The sequence below is a fragment of the Suricata suricatta genome, chromosome 4 (genome assembly GCF_006229205.1).
Source record: "Suricata suricatta isolate VVHF042 chromosome 4, meerkat_22Aug2017_6uvM2_HiC, whole genome shotgun sequence".
NCBI lineage: Eukaryota > Metazoa > Chordata > Mammalia > Carnivora > Herpestidae > Suricata > Suricata suricatta.
Window position 1 is genome coordinate 78376102 of NC_043703.1, and position 25775 is coordinate 78401876.

At 46.2% G+C, this 25775-nt stretch overlaps 1 protein-coding gene and 1 long non-coding RNA gene across 3 annotated transcripts; one reads left to right on the forward strand and one right to left on the reverse strand.

Moving 5' to 3' along the window:
- Positions 1-653: 653 nt before the first annotated feature.
- LOC115288939 lies at positions 654-20833 on the reverse strand. Of its 2 annotated transcripts, XM_029936190.1 has the most exons (10): positions 20768-20833; positions 20250-20461; positions 19535-19697; positions 16333-16493; positions 16024-16189; positions 13833-13948; positions 12878-12984; positions 8828-8945; positions 2458-2595; positions 654-1101 (listed from the first exon to the last, which is right to left on the reverse strand). In XM_029936190.1, the coding sequence occupies exons 3-10, from the start codon at positions 19551-19553 to the stop codon at positions 826-828; spliced, it is 1101 nt and encodes a 366-aa protein (XP_029792050.1). In that variant the 5' UTR covers positions 19554-19697; positions 20250-20461; positions 20768-20833; the 3' UTR covers positions 654-825. The 2 variants fall into 2 exon arrangements, with proteins under 2 accessions (XP_029792050.1, XP_029792051.1); XM_029936191.1 differs by lacking the exons at positions 19535-19697; positions 20250-20461; positions 20768-20833 and adding an exon at positions 18284-18417 and having other exon boundaries at positions 12878-12996.
- Positions 18547-25502, forward strand: LOC115288940. Its single transcript, XR_003907282.1, has 2 exons — positions 18547-18604; positions 25200-25502. It is a non-coding gene; the product is annotated as an uncharacterized LOC115288940 (long non-coding RNA).
- Positions 25503-25775: the final 273 nt, after the last annotated feature.

Below are 25775 nucleotides of genomic sequence, written 5' to 3' on the forward strand. Positions count from 1 at the left end.
GGAGGTAGGATAAATCATGTCATAAATGACTGAAGTGGGAATATGACAAATGGTAGAGACAAGACAACATGAGGATTCAAAGAGAGAAAGATTGTGAAGAGCTGCATCGAGCCAGGGACCTCTGGCGCAGGTATTGGAGGGTGCAGGGAGCTTCATCTAGAGTGAGCAGATGGAGATAGGAGAGACCTTCTGGGAATAGAGCTGCTTGTGCGAAGGCATGGAGGATATAAAGCATAGGCTGTCCTGGGGAAGAACAGTTCCCTCTGGGCTGAGGCCCTCAGTGTGGCCCAGGAGGCTGGGGATTGCCAGCACAGCCTGGCCTGTCTCTATGTGCTCCAGGAGGTCACCAGAATCAGGCAAGGAACGTGACCCACTGAGGATTCCATGAGGACTTGGCAGTGATGGAAGATAAGTGTGGAAGCTCTCTGCTGTGGCTGCACCTAAGTTCTCATGGTCCCCATCCTAAGCGCTTTTCCAGCCCTGATGCCAGTGCCCCAGTGAAGCTGTTGGGGGCATTCAACCTAGACCACAGCACCAGTGGTCAATCCCCTGAAAAGAGAATGAGGACAGACTCAGTGATGGGAACACGCATCAGTGTTCTTGACTTGTATGACTTTATTTTCCCTCACCCCAAAGGATAGCAGATAGAAATCAGCACAAGTCAAGGTTCAGGCTCTGAAAAAAATTTGGGTGTTGCCCAAAAGGACCATGTCATAAATCTGAGCACATGTTCCAGGCCCCGGTGGCCCCTGAAACACCCACTCCTTCCTACCAGGAATGAATGGATTAACCTTGTTGTGCTCTCCCTGGAGAAGGTACTCCTTCCTACAGATGGCCACTACAGCATCCTGTGTGACTCAGCATCTCCTCAGGCTGGGCCAGCTCCCTCCTCACACTGCCATCTGCCACCTGGAGGAGCAGAGACAGCTCCCACTCCAAGTCTTCAATCCTCTGAGCCAGGTGAGTTCTTCTCACTCCCAGCATCAGGGCCTCCTCTCTCTGCAAGGCCCAGGACTCCAGATTCTTTCCAACTGGGCCACCTGCCTCGGCTGAGTAAGGTCTGTCTTCTTGCTGCCCACAAGGGAAGATGCTGGAAACCTCCTGAAAAGGACACAAACAGAAAAAGGAGATGTGACTCCTGAAAGTTGTAAGTTCACTCTTTCCTGCATGCACCATGTGATCTTGGTATCACTTTGACAGTCTTTAGGCATTAACACCCATCCAAATACTTGGGAAGATGCCAACAATTTACCTCCAGGGATTGACCTCACAATTAACTAACAAAGAAATAGTGTTTCCTGAGTTTATGTTGCTACATTAATGCACAACAATTAATTATATCATTACACAATCATCATGGTTGATAATTTGGAATAATTATTGAATAATTAAATCTTGCTGTATTTTATAACTCTCAGCTCATCCTGTTTTTTCCTTCCTTAATATTAGAGACATTTATATAATGTCTTTTTAAGTTTGAGGTTACCTTGTTACTTTATCATCACCAAATCATCTGAGCCCCTCAATGGAGTCAATGATAGGTCCCTATGCATGGTCCTTCCACAGTGGAACTGATGTCACAACTTCCTATCTGAAGTGGAGAGTGGCTGCTTAGAGACCCTACAGCTTAGTGTGACTTTTTTGGAAAATCTCAGAGAAGGAACAATTGGGCCCTTTAGGACCCTCACTCCCAGAGACTTTCCTAGTTATGAAGAGGTGATTCCCTGGTGACACAGGTATCCTGGCACAGATGCCCACTCTGGGAAACCTGGTGAGCAGAGGTGTCGCTGCATGATTTTTCACCATCCAGGGTATTTCCTGTGTTTAGCAAATCAGCAAGGAAAGGAGTAGGGTGAGATGAAGGAAGCACTGGCTTGGTGCAAAAGTTAAGAGTATATCAAATGTTCAGGTCAAGAGAAATGATATTTTAATACAGTATTAAAAATCTCCAATTAGCAAACTAAGGCCCACAAGCTGGCTGCTTGCTTTGGTGAATAGAGTTTTAATGAGCTCAATACAGATACAACTGAATTATTCCCTTTTGTCTCTTGTCTTTGTCCCCTCCAACCTTTCCTATATTGATGCCACCAGAGACTCAAATTAGGATGGGAAAGCAATCTAGAAGATAGATGAATCTCATGGAAAAGTCCTTGTTCCAGAACCATGGACTAGTTAGGCTACATCTAAACAGCTATTTTTGTGCTCCCTTTTCATGCTCTTCCTCAGTCTTTCCAGTCCATCAATTTACCTAGAGTCCTGCAAGCCCAAGCTGATTGAGAGGTTTTCCCTATCTCTAGAAATACTTGCCAAACCAAACAGGCAAAACCAAATTTTGGCTGGTGGACTTTCTGGTCCCAACACCTTCTGAGAGGCCCTGTGACTTTGTGGGTCCCACACTGTGAGACCCAGCTATTTGTGGACACCTCAGGAGCTGAGATGGTAGTCTGCTGGGCTTACCACAAATGCATTGCCTTCACTTGGGGGCAATTGGCCTGGTTTGTCCTTTTCCTTCTGGAGTTCTAGGGCTTGAGCAGTGAGCTGGAAGAACTCCTCATTCAGCTCATCCAAAGTGTCTTCCACCTGCCATATCTTTCTCTAGAAACAAAGGACACATGGTCTTCATTACTTTCACTTTTATTCTAATTTCATTACAAATCCATTGAGCTCCTGTTCCATGATAGGCAGTGGGATTAGCACGAGACATACAGAGTTGAAGTCAGGTCTGCTCTAAGGAGCTCAGAGCTAAAGACAAGTAAACTCAGATGTCCCAGACGTACAATCCATTATAATAAAGGCTATGGTGGAGAGGACCCCAGGAGCAAGAAGCAAGATGCCTAATTCAGGTAGGTATGACCAGGGATAACTTTCTTAAATAAGGCACCTCTCAGCTAAATGTTATTGATTAACAGGAATTAGCTGGGTGGACAATGGAAGAAGGTCATGCTAGGCAAAGGGAACAGCATGTATGAAAATATAGAGATATGAGAGAGAATAGGGAACATTCATCCATCAGTCCATCCTTCTTTCCATCCACTCAAAAGTAAAGAAATTTTTATTTTTCATTCAGTATGTGTCAAGTCAATAGTTAGTTCTAAAATTCCATTAGTGAACTTCTGTGGGGTTTACAGTCTATCAAGAATGGCAGACTTAACGAATTATGAGTATTACCTGTGGGTTGCTGTGGGAAGGTTGCGATGGACTTTGAAGTAGTCAAAGTTCAGTTTGGTTGTAGTATGGAATTTGTTTGGAAAAGTGGAAGGAGACAATGCTGGAGAAATGGAGGTAATGCTAGAGACAGTAGTACACAAGGGTCCTTGTGTGCTAGTCTCAGCTACGATGACAGAGACTTCCTTATTAATAGAATTCAATTTTTTGGGATGTCAGTCCATCTGAAAAACATCTTATTTTCAGACTCTTTTGTAGATTGAGATTACCATATGACCACATTTTGTCCAATGAGATGTAAAAGAAAATTATTGAAAGAATGGCTTCTGGAAAACATCTTTAAAAAGAGAGTTGACTTTAGAGTGCCTGGGTGGTTCAGTCAGTAAGCATCAGACTCTTGATTTCAGCTCTATCATGATCTTATGATTCGTGGGAACAAACCTCACATTGGGCTCTCTGCTGACAGCTCAGAGTCTGCTTGAGGTTCTCTCTCTCTCCCTGTCTCTGTCTCTCCCCTGCTCATGCTCTCCCTCCCCCCCCCATAAATAAATTAATAAATTAAAAAAATAATAAAAATAAAAGAGATCTGACTTGGTCAGCCTGTCCCCTTTCATCTTCCCACATGTGGCATGTGAGTATTTTTCCTTCAAGGCTAAGGTGTTAACTGCTACCTTGTGCAGGGGTTGAGGTCATGAGGCCATTTATGGTGGGAACTGGTCCCCGTTTGCTTGAGTAAAGTCTGCACTCAGGAAGTGGCTTTCTATTCTCCCTAACTTGAATAAAAAACCCGCATCTGACTTGAGCACATGGCCCATTGCTGACCAGGCTTGTTGCTCAGAGATGAGCCTGGAATAGATGTGGTATGAGAAATTGGAACCATAGGGCTGAGCATACTATTAGGAGACCAGATGTGTGTGTGTGTGTGTGTGTGTGTGTGTGTGAGAGAGAGAGAGAGAGAGAGAGAGAGAGAGAGAGAGAGGGAGAGAGATCAGGAAACTAACCTTCCAAGAGAACTGGAAGAAACAAACTTCATAGTATGCAAGTGAAGACAATCACAGTTGCCCCACAGGGAGGCCCACACAGAGGAAAATTCCCCTGAAGATGTTTGTGGATGAAAATACAAAATATGGAAGGTAATCCAATGGCAGAAGAACCAGCTGACCTGATAAAAGTACCCCCAAGAAACTGTAAATAACAGTGAAATCTGAGCATGATTGCCATTTAAGCATGTGAAGGAAGATGAAAGAATAGAATCCATAAAACAAGCATGGGAACATTATAGAGAAAAATCTAAAAATAAAAACATATGAAGAGAATAACAATATGATTGATGCCTTACATATAGACCCAGTTGTAGTGCATTTGTAGAGACTTGTGAGGAAATCACTTGGAATATGGAACTGAGAGGCAAATAGATAGGAAACATAAAGGAGAAATGAAGAAATACAGAGGTAGAAATTTTAAATGTTGTCTAGCAAAATTCATTAGTAGATGGTTTTTGCCTATAATTTTTTGCAAGTGTCTGTATAGTGTGTTCATTTTGCCATCTTATTGGACACCAAGTTGTCTTTCGGAATTATCAGTTGCTTGAGCACGGGTTTGGGGTTGTCATGTCTGTGGATCACCAGCTTCCTCACACCCAGCCTGTCTCCTATAAATACTGGTTGAAAAACATGGGGATCTCCTTCCCTTGCCTCATTTATATTTCTGAATTAGGTCAGGCAGCATGGTACAGATAAAAAGCATAAGTTTCTGATGTGGACAGAATGAGATTTGAAACTCTTTTGGACAAAGTTACTTTCCTCTCTGAAGTTCAGTTTCCACAGATGAAGAATTCTGGCTCAGAAGGCTGCTGCGAGGTTCACAGGGGTGTGTGAAAGTGATCAGCACAGGCCTGGCTCACAGGAAGATCTAACAAATAACACCTTTTCTGTCTGCCCCTCTTAGGCACTGATGTGACTCCTTGTGTATTTATTTGGCAAAGAGAAAATTAATCATGTCTTAGTGTATGGGTATGATGGGTAAAATTATTACTATCTATTTTGTATACCAATGGTTTCCCATGTCATATAGCTCCATTGTGTCATGGACTGTCACCATATCTGCTATTTTTCACCTTCATGAAGAAGGAAAGGAAAAAATGTCCCCCCATAGAAAGAATTTCCCAGTTTGCCCCACTCTGGGTTGTATGATGGAATAGTGCCCATGAAATCTGTAGGATTTGTTACATCTTTGTATTGGTGGCACTTGTTTAAAGTGAGTGAGGAGAAACTGGAATTTCTGAGGATATTCTATGGAGAAAACACTATGTTTCATAGACTTTTTTCCCACTTCTATTCCCATTACTATCAGATCAGCCCTAGTATCTTTTGATTAAAAAGAAATGAAAACCATATTTGCAAATGACATATTGGATAAAGGGTTAGTATCCAAAAACTATAAGAAGAACTTATCAAACCCAGCACCCAAAATACAAATAATTCAGTGAAGAAATGGGCAGAAGGCTTTAATAGACACTTTTATAAAGAGGACATCCAGATGGCTAATAGACTCATGAAAAGATGCTCAACATCACTCATCATCAGGGAAGTACAAATCAAAACACAATAAGATGCCACCTCACACTTGCCAGAATGGCTAAAAATAACAACTCAGGAAACAACCAATGTTAGCAAGAATGCAGAGAAAGGGGAACACTTTTGCACCATTGGTGGGAGTGCAAATTGGTGCAGTCAGTCTGGACAACAGTATGGAAGTTCTTCAAAAAGTTAAAAATAGACCTACCTTATAACCCAGCAATTGCCCTAGTAGGTATTGACCCAAAGGATAAAAAAATACAGAGTCAAAGGGGCACCCCTCCAATGTTTATAGTAGTATTATTGTTTTATTAAATAATAATAAAAAGGAAAAGAAAAAGATGAAAATATGTCAGAACAAAAAAAAACCCCAACTTTTCTTTTTCTCATTGTGAAAGGTATCCCTGTTTCAGTGTAGAATATTAGTAAATATAACATTTAAATATATAAACTAATACATTAATATCATGATAATCCACTGAGGTGAACTGCATCAAAGGCCCTACTTTGCACCCTCTGGGCCTGGCCTCTTCACCATGTTCTTCTGCAGTGCCCTCCCATGGTGGGTGGGCTTTTTTCTCACAACTTGAAGTTGAGCTGCACCATCTGACTTCCTGTGGCCATTAAGATAGGCAGAAGTCACCTGATGGCAGTTTTGAGCCTGAGACTCAAGAAGCCTTTTGTAATTCTGCCAACACCTTAAGAAGGACATGTCCAGGGTGCTTGTGTGGCTCAGTTGTTTGGGCATCTGACTTCAGTTAAAGGTCATGATCTCAAAGCTTGTGAGTTGGAACTCCCATTGGGCTCTGTGCTGACAGCTCAGAGCCTGGAGTCTGCTTCAGATTCTTTGTCTCTGTCTCTCTCCGCCTCTCCCTGCACCCCCCCCCCCACTTACACTTTGCCTCTCTGTTTCTCTCAAAAAAAAAAAAACCATTAAAAAAAGAAGAAGAAGGACATGTTCAAGGTAGCCAGCTGGCCCTGGGAGGAGGAGGAGAGACTTTGGATGCACAGTTCTCCCCAGACAGCATCTCAAGAAGTCCAGTAGGAGCTGGGACTCATTTGAAATGCAGACATCTTGCCAAGACCCAGAACTGTGGGGCGGGCCCAGACCAGATCATCTGAGCCCCCAGACATCCACTGCTGAGAATTTGTGTTGTTGGTCCTGCCCCAACAGCTAACTGATACTCAGTCATCACTCTTACATTCTGGGCCTTCTCATTTCAGTTTCTCTCTCTCTTCCTTCAAACTACTCTTACTACTACTTTTATGGCCCTCTCTGTTTCCCATGTTCTTTAAGAATATATACACCCACATATGAAATCATGCTACGTGTGCAATTGTCTATTTTCATCTTTTTCCTTAATACCATTGAAAATCCTCTATAACCTTATTTTTTTATAAAGGCATTAATATTTCATGATAGAGCTCTACCAGAATTCAGGTAAACCCTTATATTATCAGAAATTTAGATTATCTCCATTTATTTTTATATTATAAAATTTTCAATGTCCTTGTTTCCTCATTTATGCCTGTATTTAAAACTTTTTCCCTTAAAAATTTTTTTTAAATGTTTTATTTATTTTTGAGAGAGAGAGAGAGAGAGAGAGAGAGAGAGAGAGACAGCTTGAACAGGGAGAGAGGGAGAGAAGAAGACATAGAATCTGAAGCAGGCTCCAGGCTCTGAGCTGTCAGCACAGAGCTTGACGTGGGGCTCGAACCCACAAATCATGAGATCATAACCTGAGCTGAAGTTGGACACTTAACCGACTGAGTCACCCACGCGCCCCCAAATTTTTCCTTTTAGAGAGATTCTTAGGATTTGAGACACTGTGTCAAATGGAATGAATGTTTAAAGATTTTTGACACACCCTGACAGATTGCTTTCCAGGAAGGTTTTAACATTTTACCCTCAACTGGCTGGATGTGGGAGTGACCATCTCTTTCATTCTCACAAACACTTGTACTTTAGTTAAATGTTTTAGGTAGATTTAAAAAAGGGCATCTAGTTTAATTAATATATCTCTGATTCTTTGAAAATTTTTCATATAATTTTACATGTCTGTATTTTCTTTTTCTTAGGGCCATTTACACATTTTTTTTCTCGCATAGAGCAAAGCATATGTTGATGGTAAATTTTGACCTAGAGAATCCTGTTTTATATTAATATGTGATCATACCTATTGTTGCTTTCCTTTGGGATTTTTAACCATTGTTTTGAACATTCTTTTAAACCTTCACAGGCTCCTACCTCTTGCCCTTGTGAGTATTATAGATGCAGGGGCCTGGGACAACACCCTTCCCCTGTCAAGACAGGCCATGTTGGCCCACAGATTATGCCCAGTTTAAAAAAAAATCAAGGCTCAAAGGACTTGATCTTCCCCCACAACCACCCAGAATAATTTAGATTGATGACCTGCTCCAGGAAGAGAGATGTCACCGTAGAAAACTACATTGTGCTATCAGCTGGGTGTGGTGGACAGGGAGGAATGGAGCAAAGCCTGTTTGATCAAAGTCCTCTCTATGTCCTATTGTTTCTGGATGACCCAGCAAACATTTATTGACCAAACATTTACTCTTTTTCATCTTCCTGTGAATTGCATTTTTTCCTTTGAATTCTCTACCTTCTCCTTAGTTCAGGACATACCTTATTTTATCTGAATGACTTTAGAATCTCATGTCTGCGTGGATTCCCCATACATATGAAGTCAAAGTTGATTTTCTCCTGTTAATCTCTCATGTCAATATAATTCTTAGTCCAGCTAGAAGAGTCTTGAAAGACATAAAAAATTATTTCCTCCCCTTCATGGACAATCAGTGAACACATAGTGAGTGATTTTCTTTGCCAGTATTCTCTAATCTTAATTTCTTTTTCTACAAAATATCACTTCTAGTCATGTTTTCTCTACCCCTGTATTTGGTTTCTGGACCTCAGAACCTCATACAGTGTGTAGGTAACAAGCAGGGTTGAAAGATGGGACAGTTGGACAGTTCAGAATTCTTAGAGGTGGCAGTGAGAGGTTGGAGGAGGTGGTGGCCATAGCACTCCCTGAGGTGAAGAGACCTTGGTCACAGAGCCAGGATCCTACCTGCATCTCAGGAAAGGCTCCACATCTGTGTCCAGACAACCTAGAACCTGGGCTCTCGGTACCTCCTCCTTTGGCAGCAAGCTGGGGAAGCTGTCCAGGTCCCAGTTCCTGCTGGAAGCTGGGAAAAGGGAATGAGAGACACCCCTTTAGGCCTCTGTTTCCCAATAGTACATCTCCCCAACCAGAAAAAAGAACACCTTGACCACTCTTAACTCCTCCCTGAGGTGTCTGGGATTAGAGAAGAATGAGATTATTGACATGACAGAGAAACCGACAGATGCATAGATTCCCTGAAGCTGTACCCAGACAGCCATCCCTGCCTCAGCAGTGACTTCTCAGTTACAGGTTCAGAATATGCCACCCAGAAATATTCCAACTTGGCATATTGATTATTTTGAGCTGAAGGCAATTGAGAAGAAGTGGATATAAGGAAAGATCTCTGCTCTTACCTTATTTGCCTAAAAGCAGGACATACATTTTAATGGTGCCCTCCTCCCTTCTCTAGGAAGGACAGAAGTTAATCATCAAGGTAGCTCTAGATTTTTATCAGCCTGGAGGTGACACTAAAGGAATTTACACAAAAACCTTGCTAAAACTAACCCATATCAACCACTGGTTCCCCCATATATTTACTTTCTCACAATTTGACACCCTAGAAATTCAAAGACCATTTCTTTTATCTTGTAGCCTCTCTAAAAATTTACTGTTATTTTATTAAGATGCTGTGTAAGCCCAAGTTCTCAACACCCTTTCTTCCTTTACTCCTCACTGAGTGCTTTCATATGTAGGTGCCATGTACATGTTAATGCTCACCTTTTGTCAGTCTAATTTATTGGGCCCCAGCCAAGAATCTAAGATTGGTGGAGGAAAGGAATTTTTTCCCTTCCCTATATCAGGCTGGTTGTGCCCTGTGAGGGCTGTGTCTGTTAGGGCCTCTAACTGGTGTTCCTTCTGTGGTCCAGTAACTGCTGGACCTTTCAGGCCTAGGTCAAAGAGATGTTGGCCCAGTACTACTTACTCCAGGGAACTGTGTTAGCCTTTGTGGTAACATGTATCTGCCCATACATTTATATCTCCTCCTTTATTACATTCTTCTCAATTTTCTATCTAGAAGGCACCTGCTTCTTGTTAGGATCCTGGTCAATACACTGCTATACAATTCAGACTCCCTTTGGGAAACTCAATTCTCAACCTCATTTTGTGTTCCTTGAAATGAGAGGGATTGACTGTCTCCAGTGAGCCTTTGGTCCTCTGGTTGCAGTTCATGAGCCATATCTGAACTTTCTCACCTCCATGTTTTGTCAACACTGTTCTCCAGGAACACTTTTCCTCAATGCCTCTGCCAGTTAAGACCCTACCCTTATTTTAAAGCCAATTTCAAAGGATACTACCATCACAAAACCTTGCAGACATCTTTAAGCCTCTACAGCCTTTTATTAAAATCACTTGTTCTTCCTGATTCCTTCAGCTTTGTATCAATACTGCAATAAATATCGTTGAGTGATATTATCCTCAGGCTATAGGTCATGACACTGGCTGGAAAGCCTGGGTGGCTCAGTCGGTTAAGCATATAACTCTTGATCTCAGCTCAGGTCTTGATCTCAGGGTTGTGAGTACAGACCCCATGTTGGGCTCTACACTGGGTGTGAAGACCACTTTAAAAAAAAAAAAAGGAAAAAAGAAAGAGCCACTACCTTCAGGGCAGAGCCCAGTCTAGAATCCAGGTCTCTGGATTCCAAAAAATGGGGGGAAAGAGTTTCCTCTGCCCTTCAAGGACCTTCTACCTGGACTAAATCAAATTGACATGAGACAGATTAACAGGAGAAAATGAAGTTTAGTTTCATAGGTACAGGGAATCCATATAGACAGGAGATTCCAAACACAAGGAAAAGGAGGTGTATGTGTCATTCTAAACTAAGGAGAAGTGATAGGGGTCTGGGACTTCAAAGGGAAAGAAAGCAATTTACATGAAGAATGAGAATAAACGTTTCATAAATGTTTGTTGGGCCGACAGAAACAATGAGACATAAAAGATTTTGATCAAACAGTCCTTGTTAGATTTCTCCCTGTCCACCACATCTAGATCATATTACAATACCATGTACTACATGGTGACAGCTCTCTTCCTGGAACAGGTCCTCTACCTTGTCGTAACCCGAGCTCAGGGTCGCGTTACTTTACTGAGCCCTGCGTTGAGGCGCCAATTGCCATAACCCGACCTCAGGGCGTTACTTTACTGAGCCCCGCGTTGAGGCACCAATTGTCGTAACCCGACGGCCGGGCGGCTCGTCCCCGGCGATCGGCGGTACCTGTTTCGTCCGCCCCGACCGGCAGGGCGGAGAGGAGAATCGTCGCGGGTCCTTTTCCTGAGGGAGGGAGAGAAAAAGGGGGCAGGGGAGGGAGACGCAGAGAGTAAAGACAGAACTCACGGTTCTCCGATCAGGCGAAAGAGAGCGTTTATTCAAAGAACTGTTCTTTATATAGTCTTGGGGGGGAGGGGGAACAAGGCAAGCTGACCTAGGCAGACTACAGAGTCAAATGCATATCAAAGAAGCGCCCTGACTTTGCCTCAGCAATCTTGGGGGGGATGGAGAACTAACACTGAATACGGTTTTGATCTTTTGTGTGCCTTGGCCACTCACGTCTAGCTCAGCAAGACAGTCGCCAAAGTTATTTTGACCAGGAAATGGCAATCTCCAGCCTCCAGATGCAAATCTTGTTTACTGGCTCACTCAACGGAGTGATAATCCTTGAGAAAACTTGGCAGGCCCGACACTACCTAAATTTTTTTGGGCAGTATAGAGAAAGGAAAAGAGCTTTTCCTGAGCTTGCTGAATTTTGATTGCTTCTAACTCAAAATGATCTTCATGCCAGAGTGGCCTACCTTGGGGTGAGGGGGCTGCCCTTGACACCTACACTAACTTCCCTTTGTGTGATCCTTCTTTCTGGAGTCCCTGATCCTTTAGGAACCCAGGTCCCATGACTTTAGCAGGAGAGTCAAGTTTACTTTCCCCTTGCCTGCAAGAGATTTTATTTGTGTAAGTCTTCTAGGCAACTTAAATAAGGAAATCAATGGAAGAGAAGTTTCTGGGAGGAAAGACTGTTGTAGCTTTGGTGGAGGGATATATGGGGAGGTTAGTGCAGGGTGGGTTCCTGATATCCCAGCTCTATCATAAAACTTAGCGTCTCTGAAACCCAGTTCTCTCATGTTTAAAATGGAGCCAGGGGTGCCTGGATGGCTCAGTCATTTAAGTGGTTGACTCTTGATTTCAGCTCAGATCATGATCTCACAATTCATGAGTTTGAGCCTGGCATGGGGTTCTGCATTGAAAGTGTGGAGCCTGCTTGGGATTCTCTCTCTTTCTCTCTTTGACCCTTCCCTCATCTCTCTCTATTTCTCAATATATAAAGAAACTTAAAAAATAAAGGTAAAATGGAGCTAGCAATAGTATCTACTTTATAAGGTTATTGTGAGGATTAATTTAGCAGATAAAATGCTTGCCTTAGGACCAGTATATACAAAGCATTCAATATGATGACTACCACTTGTTATTAAAAGGGGATGAAGGGAGGAACAGATCATGAATCCAAATGCATGGAGAGAAATCAAGTCTACACAAGCAAATAAATCCATCTTAGCCTCTGGGGCAACTTGAAGGAAGAACAAGGAGCCCACGTGGCTACACCCCAGAAGAGATGTTATATCAGAAGAAGGAGCATTGGAAGGAGGTGCAGTGGGACTATAAAGTCTAGGGTCAGCCAGAGTGAATGTGACCTCATTTCCATGGGTGGAAACAAATCCAGTAAATGACACGAGTTCTGATGAGTTAACTCAAGTCAGTGAACCTCTTGGTAAACCAAGGTAGCTGGGACAATGGGGGGAATTACTATGGGCAAAGAATCTGAAGGCTTCAGCTGAATTTGAGTGGGTTAAGGCTTTAAATCAGGTGTTGGTCATGAAAAATAAGATTCTCAGTACTAGTAGCTAAAGATCACACCTACAGAATATAGCTGCTATGTGTAAGCTTTGGAGATGATGCCTGTCCCAACCTCGTACTTTGGTGCTCTTCATCTGAGGGTGGAGGCTGTGGCTTCAGGGGCATGTTACTTGTCAGTTGACGGTTTCGTTGATAGGTAGGAAGAGGCTCTTCACCAACCTGAAAAGAGGCCTTGGAAGAACAGATAATCCTGTAACTCTCCTTCCATTCTGGGCTCAGTAAAGAACAGTAATGGACAAGGGCATCGTTGCTGAACCAAGAAGGGCACCTGCAGTGATCTGAGCTTGAAATTCTGTGTCTTGGTGTGGCCAGGCCACTGACTGCCTGATGCTCTTGGGGGTCCCAAGAGTCTGCTCAGTCACGGATAAGACCTGATAGGTATCATGGTCTCCCTTTTCAATGCCCCTATACAAGTTTCAGGAACACACATCACTGTGAGGGATTCTGCCCCATTGCACTAAGGTGTACCAGCCAGAGGCTCCTGAACAGAGGCCTTCTAAGTCTTTATTCCATTTGACATGCTGCTCTCCAGGCAGGGATCTTTGAATTGTGCTTCCCCTCTAAGCTCTGTGTAAGAGGCCAGATCAACAAGGGACTGGGGAGATTATCTCTAACACATATCTTGGTGGAGATAAATAGCTGAAAACAGGGGTTAACCTAGGAACACAGGCAGCATACACAGATTTTCTAGCAGAGGGCAGAGCCACCTGAAGAGTGTGAGGCCCAAGTGTATATGTGTGTGTAGTGTATGTGCTTGTATGCATGAGTATGTGTAGTGTATAAGTATATATGTGCACGTGTGTGTGATGTGTGCATGTATGTGTGCATCTGTGACTGGTGTTTTTTTGTGTGTGAATGTGCACATGTGCGTGTGTGTGTGTGTGTGTGTGTGTGTCTGTGTATGTGTGCATGCACGCATGCATGGCAAATGAGTCTTCACAAGGTCAGGGTGATAGTGAAGCTATCTAAACACATAGATACACTCTGTTGCCCTGGTGAGCTTTCACCTTTCTGCTGCCCCCTGCTGGTTGCTCATGTGCATGAGAGAGTGCCAAAGCCAGTTCCACAATCACTCTGTCAAGCTCCAGCTGAAAGCCCAGGGGTGTGACACTGGGGGTGCAGCCTGGGGAAGGAGAACAAAGAGAACAGCTTCAGACACTACAATCTCGTCTGACCACAGACACCCCACTTCACATTTCCTTGACTTTTCTCAGTTTTGAAGCCTTGTGTGTGAGCTTCTTGGCTTTTTATCCACTTAAAAGTGGATAAGTTTCATCCCAGAACCTGCTTCTATGTCTCCTTCCTTCAGGCAATCTCTCCAGTGTGCTAAATTGAAGGAAACATTGCGGTTTTTTTTTTATGTGTGAGTACTTAAATTTTTATCCATAATCTCTTCCTTTCTTACACATCTTCTGTTTTTTCTTTTCTTTTGTTTTCTAGCTTTATTGTGGTGTCATTAGCATAACACTGTAAGTTTAAGATGCACCATGTGTTGGTTTTGAATTCAGAAATGTTCAAAGTTATCTTTTATCACCACATCTCCTCTGTTACTTCTTACTGCTTGAACACTTCTAAGTGCTGTGTTTTGTTTATGAGTCCCTTGGGCCACTTAGGACATCCACTGCCAAGCCCCATGCTATGTTGGGGCTCACAGCCAGCAGTCTCCAAGAACTGCACTATGACTTGCTGAAATTGCCACCCACAGGGAACCTGATGGGCTACAGGATGGTTTTGCCAAAGTATTATTTAATTTCTTTCTTCTTCTTAATTTGCTAAACTTTCATCATGTAATTTTTTAGAAAAAAGTATTCCCCATCAAGAAATAATGGAAGCCTTTGTCTTCAGCTAGCAATAGCTAACTTCTGCACTCAGCTCCTATCAGTGACCTTGGAGAGGACACGGGGTTTTACAGCTTTGTCCTAGGCAAATTTCAGATTTTGTCTTTCTCCTTCTCATGATCAGTTAGCCAGATGTCCCAGCCCAGATGTTTAAGAAGAGAGAATGGTTTCAGAGAAGGTCAAGGGAAGCTCTTAATAACATTGCTCCATCCCTGGGGTTTCATAGACCACATATACAGCAAGCACACCAGAGAGGGGTTCTGGTGTCTGTCTGACCTGCTCCCCAACTCCTCTCCCCTAGGGCCATTGAGGACAGATGGTCCTGTAATTCAAAGGCTGCCATCATGGAAAAAGTAAACAAGTGATACAGCCTTGCAGAAAGCAGCCTGGTGGCCCCTTTCCTACCTAGACTGGCCTACACTGGGCACTTACAGGGAGGGAGAGAGGTCAGGAGCAAAAGGGGCAACAACACTTACCACAGGGTCACTCACTGTGGCAGCTAGAGCTGTGTTTTATTCAGTAACCCAAACACAGGGACATCAGGGCCGTCAGGTCATTGGAGACCACATACCCAGAGCTGCCATCTGCTAGACCAAGGATGATGCTCAGGTTCGGGCTCTCTGATATCTGAGTGTGGCTCTAAGTCAGAGCTTGTAGTGAGGCCCAGGGATGTCTCTCCAAACCCAAGTCCTGCCTGAGGACTCAGAGTCCAGGTGGGAACTGAACACATGCTTCTTTGCTGTAAAGCTCACCACCCATGTCCTAAAGGAAGAAGGCTTTACAAGAGTTTAGACTCTTGGGGTGGCAGGAGTATTTCAGAGTATGGGCTCTCATGGGAGGGGCTTCCACAGGGTCCACAGAAGAGCAAATGAATATTCATCCACAGACTTGTGAGGCTGCTGGAATTTGGGGTCAAGTGGACTTTAGCTTCCCATAGCTTACTTTTTTTGTACAAATGGAACTTTTGTAAAGAGCATGTATTATTTGCACCCTTTAGAAAAATAAAACTAAAGGTATAAAAGAGGGAGACTCTTAAAAGCTAGGCCCTTTGTTACCCTGATATCCTACACAAGGCCAGCCCTAAAACATGTGGTGGACATGGCCAGAAGAAAAGCTGGGCAGACATCACTCTGCCAGGTATTATCTAAGTCTCCATCTCCTCTGGCAAATCACCTCCCCTCCTGGGCCCAAGACCATCTTCTGTGATCAGAAGATGCTGTCCAGTTATGACACAGAGGTATTGAATGTCAAGTGAGATTATAGATGTAAGAAGCACATTTAGCTGCTATACAAAATTAGAGTTATTATTATGACTTTCCACCTGCCATCATGGTCCCACACTTGGGCACCTGCCTCTCACCTAGAGGAAGCTGCCAGGACTCCCTGGGTGAAGTTGCAGTTTGGAGGCCCCATGATTCCTCACTCTGCTCAGTGTCTGTCCTGGCATCAACATTGGCCTCCACCTCTGGGTCTCCACCTGTGTCCAGAGCTTGCCATTCAGTTGTGCCAAGGTGCTTCAGAAGGTTCTGGAAGAACCAGGGCTGTGTCAGTCTACAGGTTATGAGTGTCCTTCTTGGTTCAAACATTTCCAGAAGTGGGTGAGTGGGGCCCCTGTATTCTGGGGTACTAGGGACGAGGGTGGCTTTGTTGTTTGAGATTTATGGCTGACCTTGAGCCCCTGGAGCTGCTGGCTGGCACCCTTATAGAAGGCCAGTGCCTCGCTCCTGTGCTTGCTCAGCTGGGCGGCCATGTGTAGGCTCTGGTCCTCTAGCTTGTCATAGAGAGTGTGGACACTGAAGTTCTCCAAAGTCTTCAAGGGGAGTGGTTCTCCTGTAGGAAAGAGGCTTTGAGTGAAACTGTGGGATGGAGCAGGAGGTGGGAGTGGCTCTGCAGCTTCCCTTCTTTCCTCCAGGGTTTTTCAGGCAGGATGCATGGACAAACAGAGGAAGCATGTGCTGGGGGAGGGTTAGTGCTGGAAGGAAAGGCAAGGGAGGGGATAGGAGACCTTCTCATGCAGGAGGTAGCAATGGCTGTGGAGAGAACTTCTGTATGAGTGTGAAAGACAAGGGGCCCTGCAGCCTCTGTCCATCTGGCCTGGTGTCACACCAGACTTGGGTGGTGGGCACTACCTCCCTTTTGTTGAGGGTGGGTCTCACTGGCCTTGAAAAGCCAGCAGCTTCTTGAGGAGGCTGTTTTCTGGGTCCTCCAGGCCACGTCTGGCTAAGTAAACTTTGTTTCTTTCCTCCACTTGAATTCATCTTACTGTCCCCATGTCCCCTTAACCACCTTGTACTTGCCTTTGACAGCTTTTGTCCCACCTGTCCCCACTGCTCTGTGGACTCCTGTTTAGCCTCAAGTGTCCCACAGTGCCTGGAAGACAGCAGAAGGTCCTAATACTCATCTGGCTGAGGTGCCTCCTCTAGGCTTCTGGCTGGAGTGTGACCCAGGCTGAGTCCAAGGGAGTGAATCAGACACCTCCCCTGAAGTTGCTGGCCCCAGCAGGGTTTTCTCACACCCTCAAGGAACGTCCCTTTGCCAAAGGTCTTAAACCTCTTGACTTCCTTCTCCTTCAACCCCACTCTGCTCTGCTAGGACACATGTGTCAGAAGGGAGCCCCTCTCTGACAGCCTTTTCCACATGGAGCTGAGTCTTCAAGGAAGAAGGAAGAAGGAAGGGTGGTGGTGTGAGGTCCTATGCTGGCTTGGGGCTTGCTCAGAGAGTGACCTGCAGGAGTGTGAACATGAAGCTGAGTGAGTGTCCGCTGCCAGGCCATACACTTCTCTTTCCCAGGCTTGGTGGGTGCATGAGGAGAAAAAAAGGTATCTCCATTCATGCTGGCAAAGTGATGTGGGAGTTCTTGTTCTGGGCAACAAACATGGGCCCAGCCCCTACATGGCCAACTTTGCCTTCCTTTTCTCTCTGCAGCCTGGGTAGGGTCTGTCCTCTGAGCTACCAGCCATTTGGACAGTGGGAAGTCAGCTTTCCAGACATCTTATACCATCAAGCTTCTTGTCTCTGTGCACCCATCACACACCCCACTATATAGGGGCACTTCACCCACTCCCTAAAGGGCAGTCCTCTAACCAAAAAAGTCTTGTGCCAACACCTCTTCCTGTGGGAGATCTCAGGAAAGAGCACTCCACCCTCAGCCCTGAGCCTGAATGAATTCTCCCATTGAGGGTTGAAATCCTTGTATTGATCCTTGACTCTGTACCCTTACCTGTGTTCACATACACACTTTGCCCAGCCCACCCTGCTGATCACCCTTGAGGAGTGCCTGGAGTCGGGGGAAGGGGGGATAGATTTGTCCTGGACCCAGTCAGTTCTCTCTGCCTGCATCAAGGAGGTATTGTCCTCACAGTCCAGATTTATCACCAGGAAAGAGATGATTAGCTCTGAGCCCCAGGCAGAGTCAGAGTCCAGACAGCACAGAGCTAGACCTGCCTTGGATAGTGTGTGTGTGTGTGTGTGTGTGTGTGTGTGTGTGTGTGTGGTGTGAGCAGGCCTGTGCTCAGGTTCAAAACTAGCAAGACTCCAGTCAGGGCTGGTCTGGTCCCATGACTGTCCTTTGTAACCACTCACTTCACTGCCTTCTCCAGGTTTTTGTGCACTCAACTTACTTCCTGGGGTCTCTGCAATACTGTAGTTAAGGATGATAGTTTGAGGCAAACTCTAAGCTGTATGAACCCACATCAATGAGAGCTTACAGAGCCCTTTCTTTGTCCCTTTGTCTGATGTCTGAAGTGAGGCAGTTGTTATTCCCAAGCAGATGAAGGGTGCTGGCAGAGCCTTTCCCCCATGCCTCTCTGCACACACTGTGTCCTCACAGTAGTTGCTAGGGACCGAGTGGGGATGGGGTGGAAGGTGTGGTCCCTCTAGGCCTTCATGAGAACCAAGGTAATTTCCTGATCTCCAGGTAAGAAGGGAACTGACAGGGGCAGGTGAGTGATTTTGTAAAGGGATTCTGTAGAACAAGGTTTATTTTTGCCCCTGTGGAGAGCTAGGACAAGCTAGCCATGAGATTGGAGAATTGCCCTTGGGTTCCCAAGAACTCCTGACCAGCACAGTAAAGATTAGAGAGCTCTTGCTTTAAGCCCAGCAGCACCTACTCTAGCCCTTGTCACTTGGGGATCTCAGGGAAGTCACTCACATTTCCTTGAGTCTCAGTCTCTTTGTCTATAAAATGGGGATGGTACAACACTTCAAAACACCAACTTCTTGGTGCTATTGTGAGGGTCAGATGGACAGCATGAAGTGTTTTCTAAACTGTCAGTGCTATAGAAATAAGAGATGTTCCCCAGAGTGTGTACCTGGGATGCAGGTGGGGATGGAGGGCAGGTGAAGAGTAGAAGAGGAGTTGTTGCATACAAGTGTGGTACCTGTGTCCCAAGTAATGCCTTTTTCCTTGGAATCAGCTCCTTCCCTAGAGACCCATGGACTGAGGTCTTCATAGGACAGAAGGCTGGAAAGAAGTACCCATACTCAGGTGGTACAGGGCTCAAATAGACTAGGAGTGTCAGCTTAAGAAGGTATTCTTGGGGCGTTTGGGTGGCTCAGGCATCTAGCTTCGGCTCAGGGCATGATCTCATAGTTCATGGGTTCAAGCCCCGCATCAGGCTCTGTGCTGACAACTCAGAGCCTGGGATCTGTTTTGGATTCTTTGTCTCCCTTTCTCTCTGCCCCTTCCCCACTCACACTCTGTCTCTGTCTCTCTCTCAAAAATAAATAAACATAAAAAAAAGAAGGCACTCTTTCCTGAGTGTCCAGGGACACCACTGGGGTCATAAGTGTGGATAGGGCCAGGGTGGGGGGTGGCCACACATGCGTGGTCCCTAGGCTGGGAAAGGAGTGAAGAGTAGAAGGGGACTCACCTGTCCCTGAGAGGCACATACTCAGCAGGCATATGAGGCTCCCCAAGACCCCTCCACTGGGGCCTCCAAGCCCTTATGGGGCAGGCCTGGGCCAGGGAGGGTCTCAACACAAGGTCCAGGCCTGTCAGCAGCACGGTTGCCAAGCCAACAGCCAGCAGCACTCCTGCAAGGTTAGGACAGAAAAGCAGAGGCCACGTGATACCACTCAGCCTCTGTAGGCTTTATGCCTCAGCCACTGCAGGGCTGCCTTCTTCTTGCCCACCTAGGCAAGAGGCCATGACAAACCCACTATCTGAGGCTCAGCCTCAGGTGAGATTGCTAATTCATAAAGACAGGAAGGAAAGAAGATGTATGAAAAACACACAGAGGAGGAGCCATTCTAAAATGGGCATCTTGGTGAGCCAATGACTCCACTCAGGGGCTCTGTTGATCATGAGACCCTGTTCACAAGGACAGATCCCAAAACTGAGGGGCTTGCAAGGTAGGAAAAAAGAGAGGTAGGAAGAAAGGGAAGGACCCCAAGAAGGAAATTAAATATTCTTTACCTGGCAAATGATCCTAGTTCAAGGACAAGGTTGTCCTAGTGCCCATCTGAAGTCTTTGGGGGCCATGCCCAGAGTCACAGATAGGGCTGGACATGCACCTGAGGGTCCTGCTGTGCAAGGCTTCTCCCACTCCCCCTCTGGGCCATGGTACTCTGGTCCAGGGTCAGTACCTGTAATCACTGTCCAGTCTGGGCCCAGGTTTGGCAGTCTGTGCCTGAAAACCCCATGCCTGGCAAGCTGATATGGGGAAGAGGGCTGCACAGGGGACAGGCCGGGATCGCAGGCCATTCCTTTCTTCTTCACCAGTACCACGACGATGCTCTCAGGCAGCCTGTTGTCTCGAAACACATATGTGCCTGGATCTAGGAATTGGTGGGCAAACCTGGGGAATGAAGGGCCAGAATATGGGGAGAGTTAGCTTTGCTGGGCTATTCATACAGGCCAGGTGTGTGAGTTCCTCCCCATGCACAGGAATAATGTGGTCCAGGGAAGCTGCTCATGATTCCCAAACTCCTCCCATCCATGCATTCAGGAGACCTCACCTGTCCTTGGTCTTTTCCGGCCTCACCTCCTACATGGTTGGCAGCCTCACATCCTCCTCTGTGTCTCCTTACTGCCTCCCTAGCTGTGATCTACATGTGGGGAACCATGGCCCCTCCAAGTTCCCAGGCAGCTCAGTGGAGATTACCTTGAGAAGTTGAGGTGAGTCTCTCATACTAGGTGGCCGAGTCTCCTGAAGGCCCCAAAGTCCCAGTTGGGGTTACTGTTGAACAAATGCTGCATCTGGTACACAGGGTAGTGACTGGCAGAGCGGTCTGGGGAATGAACCCAAGTGGGGCTGTCTTCCAGGTGGCTCCTCAGCCCCAGCCCTGGGCAGCCCACATCCAGGCCGCTTAAGGCATGTCCTCAAGACAGTGAGGACACTGAGAAGACATGTTTTCAATGAAATGATATGTTTCATCCTTTCATGTATATGATAACACATTTAACGATCTTGGTGTCAAGGCAAGACCATTTTTCCCACAGCCTACAAAGTGAGCACACCAGCATACTGTAGAGCTCCCAGTCCCTGATGCCCTTTATGGGTGAGCATAGCCAGATGCCCTGGCACTCTCGGAGGTGGGACCTGTTCAACTTTGTCCCTGACAGGCAGTGCTCATGTAGCAGGCATGCAGCAGGCACTTAGTACATGCTGTAGGGTGGCTGGGAGAATAATGAGCAGCAAAGGAGGTGGATGGGGCACCTGGGAAACATAGGAGGGCCCAGCCAGGCACTTCCCTCTGCACAGGAGGTCTTTTCCTATGACAGGTGTCAGTTCTTCCTGAGCACCCCTAAGCCCCCTGAATAATGGGGCTCTGGTCTCACCTCTCCCACTGTGTGGAGAAGGGGGAACGCAACTGCATTCACTTCACAGGTGTAAATAGCAAGGCTGAGAGAGGACAGAAGCTGCCCCAGGCCCTGGTGGCTTTATGGGAGACCTGGCCTGGAAACCAGGGCATGGATGTTTGGAGTTCACCATCCGGGATTTGTTTCCCTCTTTGTTTTGCCTTGGCACTGCTTTGTGGAGAGGAACTTCAGTAGTGATGTGACACATGAAATGAAACACTTCATCTACTTCTTGGGCCAAGTGGCCATCCTCCTATTTAAAACTGTGCCACCCACCCAGTGATCCATCTAAAAACAAAGACTGCAGCATAAATTCCAATACCAGATATTGGTATCTTTGGCTCTGCCTGAGGGAGTACATTAATCTTTGAACCTTTACTGTGTTGTTTATACAGGGCATTCTCTGTACTAATTTATTGTGGTTATAAAACAATTAGCAAATCAGCCCAATTTTGCATTTATTTTCTATTCCATACCTCTCTGCTCCATGTTTTTCTGCTCAAAAATCAATTCCTTTCCAAATATATATATATATATATTTGGAGGGGGCAAAAAAAACAACAACAACACAACAACCCACACTGGCCTGGAGCTGGGTGCTCTCTTGTCTCTCTCATGTCTTTAGAGTTGCAGTCCTGTGCCTGTTTCAGCCTAGCCACCTGGTGCCCTGGGACACATGAGTGGGGCAGACTGTGCCATCTGCATGTGAGCAGATGGGCTGGGTATTTGGGGAATGCCCATCTACTCCACAGCAGCACCTGGGGGAAACATCAGGTGGGAGAATGGGAGGGAATGAAGACCAAATGAGGGCCCGGACATGCACAATGCATGGAAGGTGGATGCTGAACCTGGAGGGGATGAGACCCTCTTCTATACATGAAGACTGTCTGATGGAGGAAACCTCAGTCTTGTTCTGTAAGGTTCCCAGGGACAGGAATCACAGGGAGACCTACTTCTGCTCATTGCAAGGAAGACAATCCTTATAAACCAACATTTCTCCAGATGGAGGGGGCTACCAGGAGAAGTTGAGGAGTCTGCCTTTGGGGGGGCAGGCTTCAGGCCCTAAAAGGACGACTGTGTGGCACACAGCAGACATGCAGGAGGGCTGTCTGAGAGCAGAGGTCATTTTGGTGAGCCCCTGCCTCCACCCAAAGCACAAAAGTCTGACACCATGGACTGCAGGGAATAGTTGCAGAATATTGGAGCTAAAGTATCTTCTCCAAGAAGTAAAGGGAACCCCACAGTAAGTGACCAATCAGGTTGGGAGCAGGGGGACAGCACAGACCTGTGACTTACTACTTCAAAGGTGTGGTCTATAGGTGATGTCACAGAACAGCCAGGCAGGGGAGGGATAAAAGAACCATGGCCTGAGGGAGGGTCCAAGGTAATGAAGTGGGGAACTCACTGTGGGGAAGAATGTGAAGCTGGAAAAGAATCACGTCCCCCTCTACCAGGCAGACCACTGGGTTTGGAATATGGAGATGGATGCCAGGGTCCTGAGGGACAGGGTGCTCCAGGCCTGTAGTCTGATGATGCCTTTGTAGCCAGGGGCTGGATACAGATGGTTCTGGGAGAGTTTGGGGAAGGAATGCTGAGGGAACTGGGCTTGTCTGGGGAGGTACACCCTCCCACCTACTAGTCTTGTCCTATCTCAGTTCCCTTTTAGGAACAGTTTCAGCTCTTCCAGGGCCCTCACTTCCCCAAAGACTGTCTTTCTACATGGCCTTTTGTGACCGCCGCCTGACTCTCACCTCCTGAACACCAAGACAGGGCTGAGAAGTTTCTGAGGGGCCACAGGTGGGGTTCTCAATTCCCCATCCTTTGCTGAAAGAACATGGCGATGTCCTTCACCCCTCTCACTCTCTCTGGGAAAGACAGGGCTTGATATTCCTCTTCTGCTTACCAAGAAGGAAGGAGCCAAGCATGTCCACTCTGGAAATGACAAAGCCATAGATTCCATGGGGACCACATTGGACAAGATGGACCCTGGCATTCTCTCGAAAGAACTGGTCTGGGCCCAGAGTGCTTGATAATTCCTGAGAACATAGAGCACAGCATTTATATACTTGGGAAGGGACAGAGGGACAGTGAAGCTTGCAGAGATGAATGCCCAGAAACCCAAACCGAGCCCTTTGGCACAGCCCCTGGTGATGCTGAGTTCAGGGATACTCACTATTCCTCAGAATATGTCTTTTTCCTTTCTAAACTTGCCCAGGTGGCCTCCTATGCCCAAGGCTCTTCCTTATCTTCAAAACACACCCCTGATTCAACTCTTTTCCCTGTCCCATGTCATTGTTTATTCCTTTTCTCTTTATTTGCAAAGTCCTACGAACAGAACAACTTCAGAACAATCATCTTCCTATATCCCCAAATCTGCTCTCCAGTGTCAAGCCAGTGATCCTGCCTACCCTTTCAGTGGCAAACAGACACAGCCACCTAGAACCTTCTGGTAGGCCAACATTAGGGTGAGTGGGACCTGTGTTGCACCTGGTCCCTGGTCTTCAGCTCCTCCCACCTTGATGAAGCACCAAGACTCTGAAGACAATCTTAGCCAACACCGTCCTGTCCAAGAGAAGGCCTTGCCTATGGCCAGATGTCTGGCCTTGGATGAGAGGCTCAGACTCAGTTACAGCAGGGCTCACACCTATTCTGTGACCCCAGTGAGTGGTATCATGCCCCTGGACCTCACTTTACACTCTGTAAAGTCAAGCTGTTGCTTTCTGGGCTCTCTTAGAACATCTAAATTGGATGGTTGACATTATCAATATAAGAAATACTACTTACTTTCTTTCTGCCTTTCCCTCCACCCTGCAGAATGGAAACTCACGCAGATAGCAACAGACTAGGAAATACTGGTTATCAAATGGACTTTCCCTTTTTCTTAATTATTATTATTTTTTAATTTTAATTTTAATTTTTAATTTATTATTTTTATTCATTTTTGAGAGAGGGAGAGAGAGAAAGATATTGACTGTGAACAGGGAAGGGGCAGAGAGAGGGAGACACAGACTCTGAAGCAGGCTCTAGAGCCAAAGCTTTCAGCACAGAGCTCAACGTGGGGCTTGAACTCACAAACTGTGAAATCATGACCTCAGCCAAAGTCGGACGTTTAACCCACTTAGCCACCCAGGTGCCCCTCCCTTTTTAAAATTTTATTTTGAGGAGCACCTGGTGGATCAGTCTGTTGAGCGCCCGACTTTGGCTCAGGTCATGATCTCACAGTTCGTGGGTTCAAGCCCCGCGTTGGGCTCTGTGCTGACAGCTCAGAGCCTGGAGCCTGTCTTTGGATTCTTCTGTGTCTCCCTCTCTCTTTGACCATCCCCTGCTCACGCTGTCTCTCTCTCTCTCTCAAAAATAAATTAAAAAAACATTTAAAAAATTTATTTTGAGAAAGAGGGAGAGACAGAACATGAGCCTGAGCATGAGCATGAGCATGAGCAGGGAAGGGTCAGAGAGAGATGGAGAGAAAGAAACCCTAGCAGGTTCCTCACTGTCAGTGCAGCCTGATGTGAGGGTCAATCTCACGAATTATGAGTTCACAGCCTGAGCCAAAATCAACAGTTGGATGCTTAACTGACTGAGCCCACCCAGATGGTGCTCCCTCTTCTGCTGACTGATTTCTGCAGCCAGGGTGCCTGGGTGCTTTTTTTCCCCATGTCCCCAAGCAGGCAGAGGCTACCCTTTTATCCCAGCCCTTCCCCAAGGTGAGCTCACCCTTTGGTCTCTGTCTCCAGCCTTGCCTTTCACACTGAGGATCAGCTCCCTGCTGGAACCCCTGGCCAGGGAAAGTTGGGGGGCCCTAGCCAGACACTGGGCATCACAGAGCTCTTCTGCTGAAACATATTCTTGGCACTGGCAGCTGTAAAAAGAAGAGGATGGGAGGTCTGCCTTGGTGGGTAAGGAGCAGCTGCCCATTCTTGACACTCCATCACCAGTATGGGCCCCTCCAGAAGGATCTGAACTGTCTATGCTTCCTGTGCAGTGACTGCACTTTCAATGGAGGTCCATGATGACTCACTAAAATGCATTCTCTCTGGCCCTTGCTTCTGTACCGGACAAGTATCTTCCAGAATGGGAGCAGTGCCTGGGACAAATCCTAGTTGAAAAGCTCAGCATTTTTGTTTTGGGCATTCTGCTGAGGCGAGAGTGAGGAGAAAGAGAGTTATTCAGTCTGGAATAGTCTATTCAGCAGACCTCCTAACACAATGGCTCCCTAGCCCTGCCTCCTGGGGTGAACCATTTAGTCCACAGGCCAGGTAGGGGACTGGAGGGCCAGACAAACTCAGAGCCCCTCTTAGCTTGACATCTAG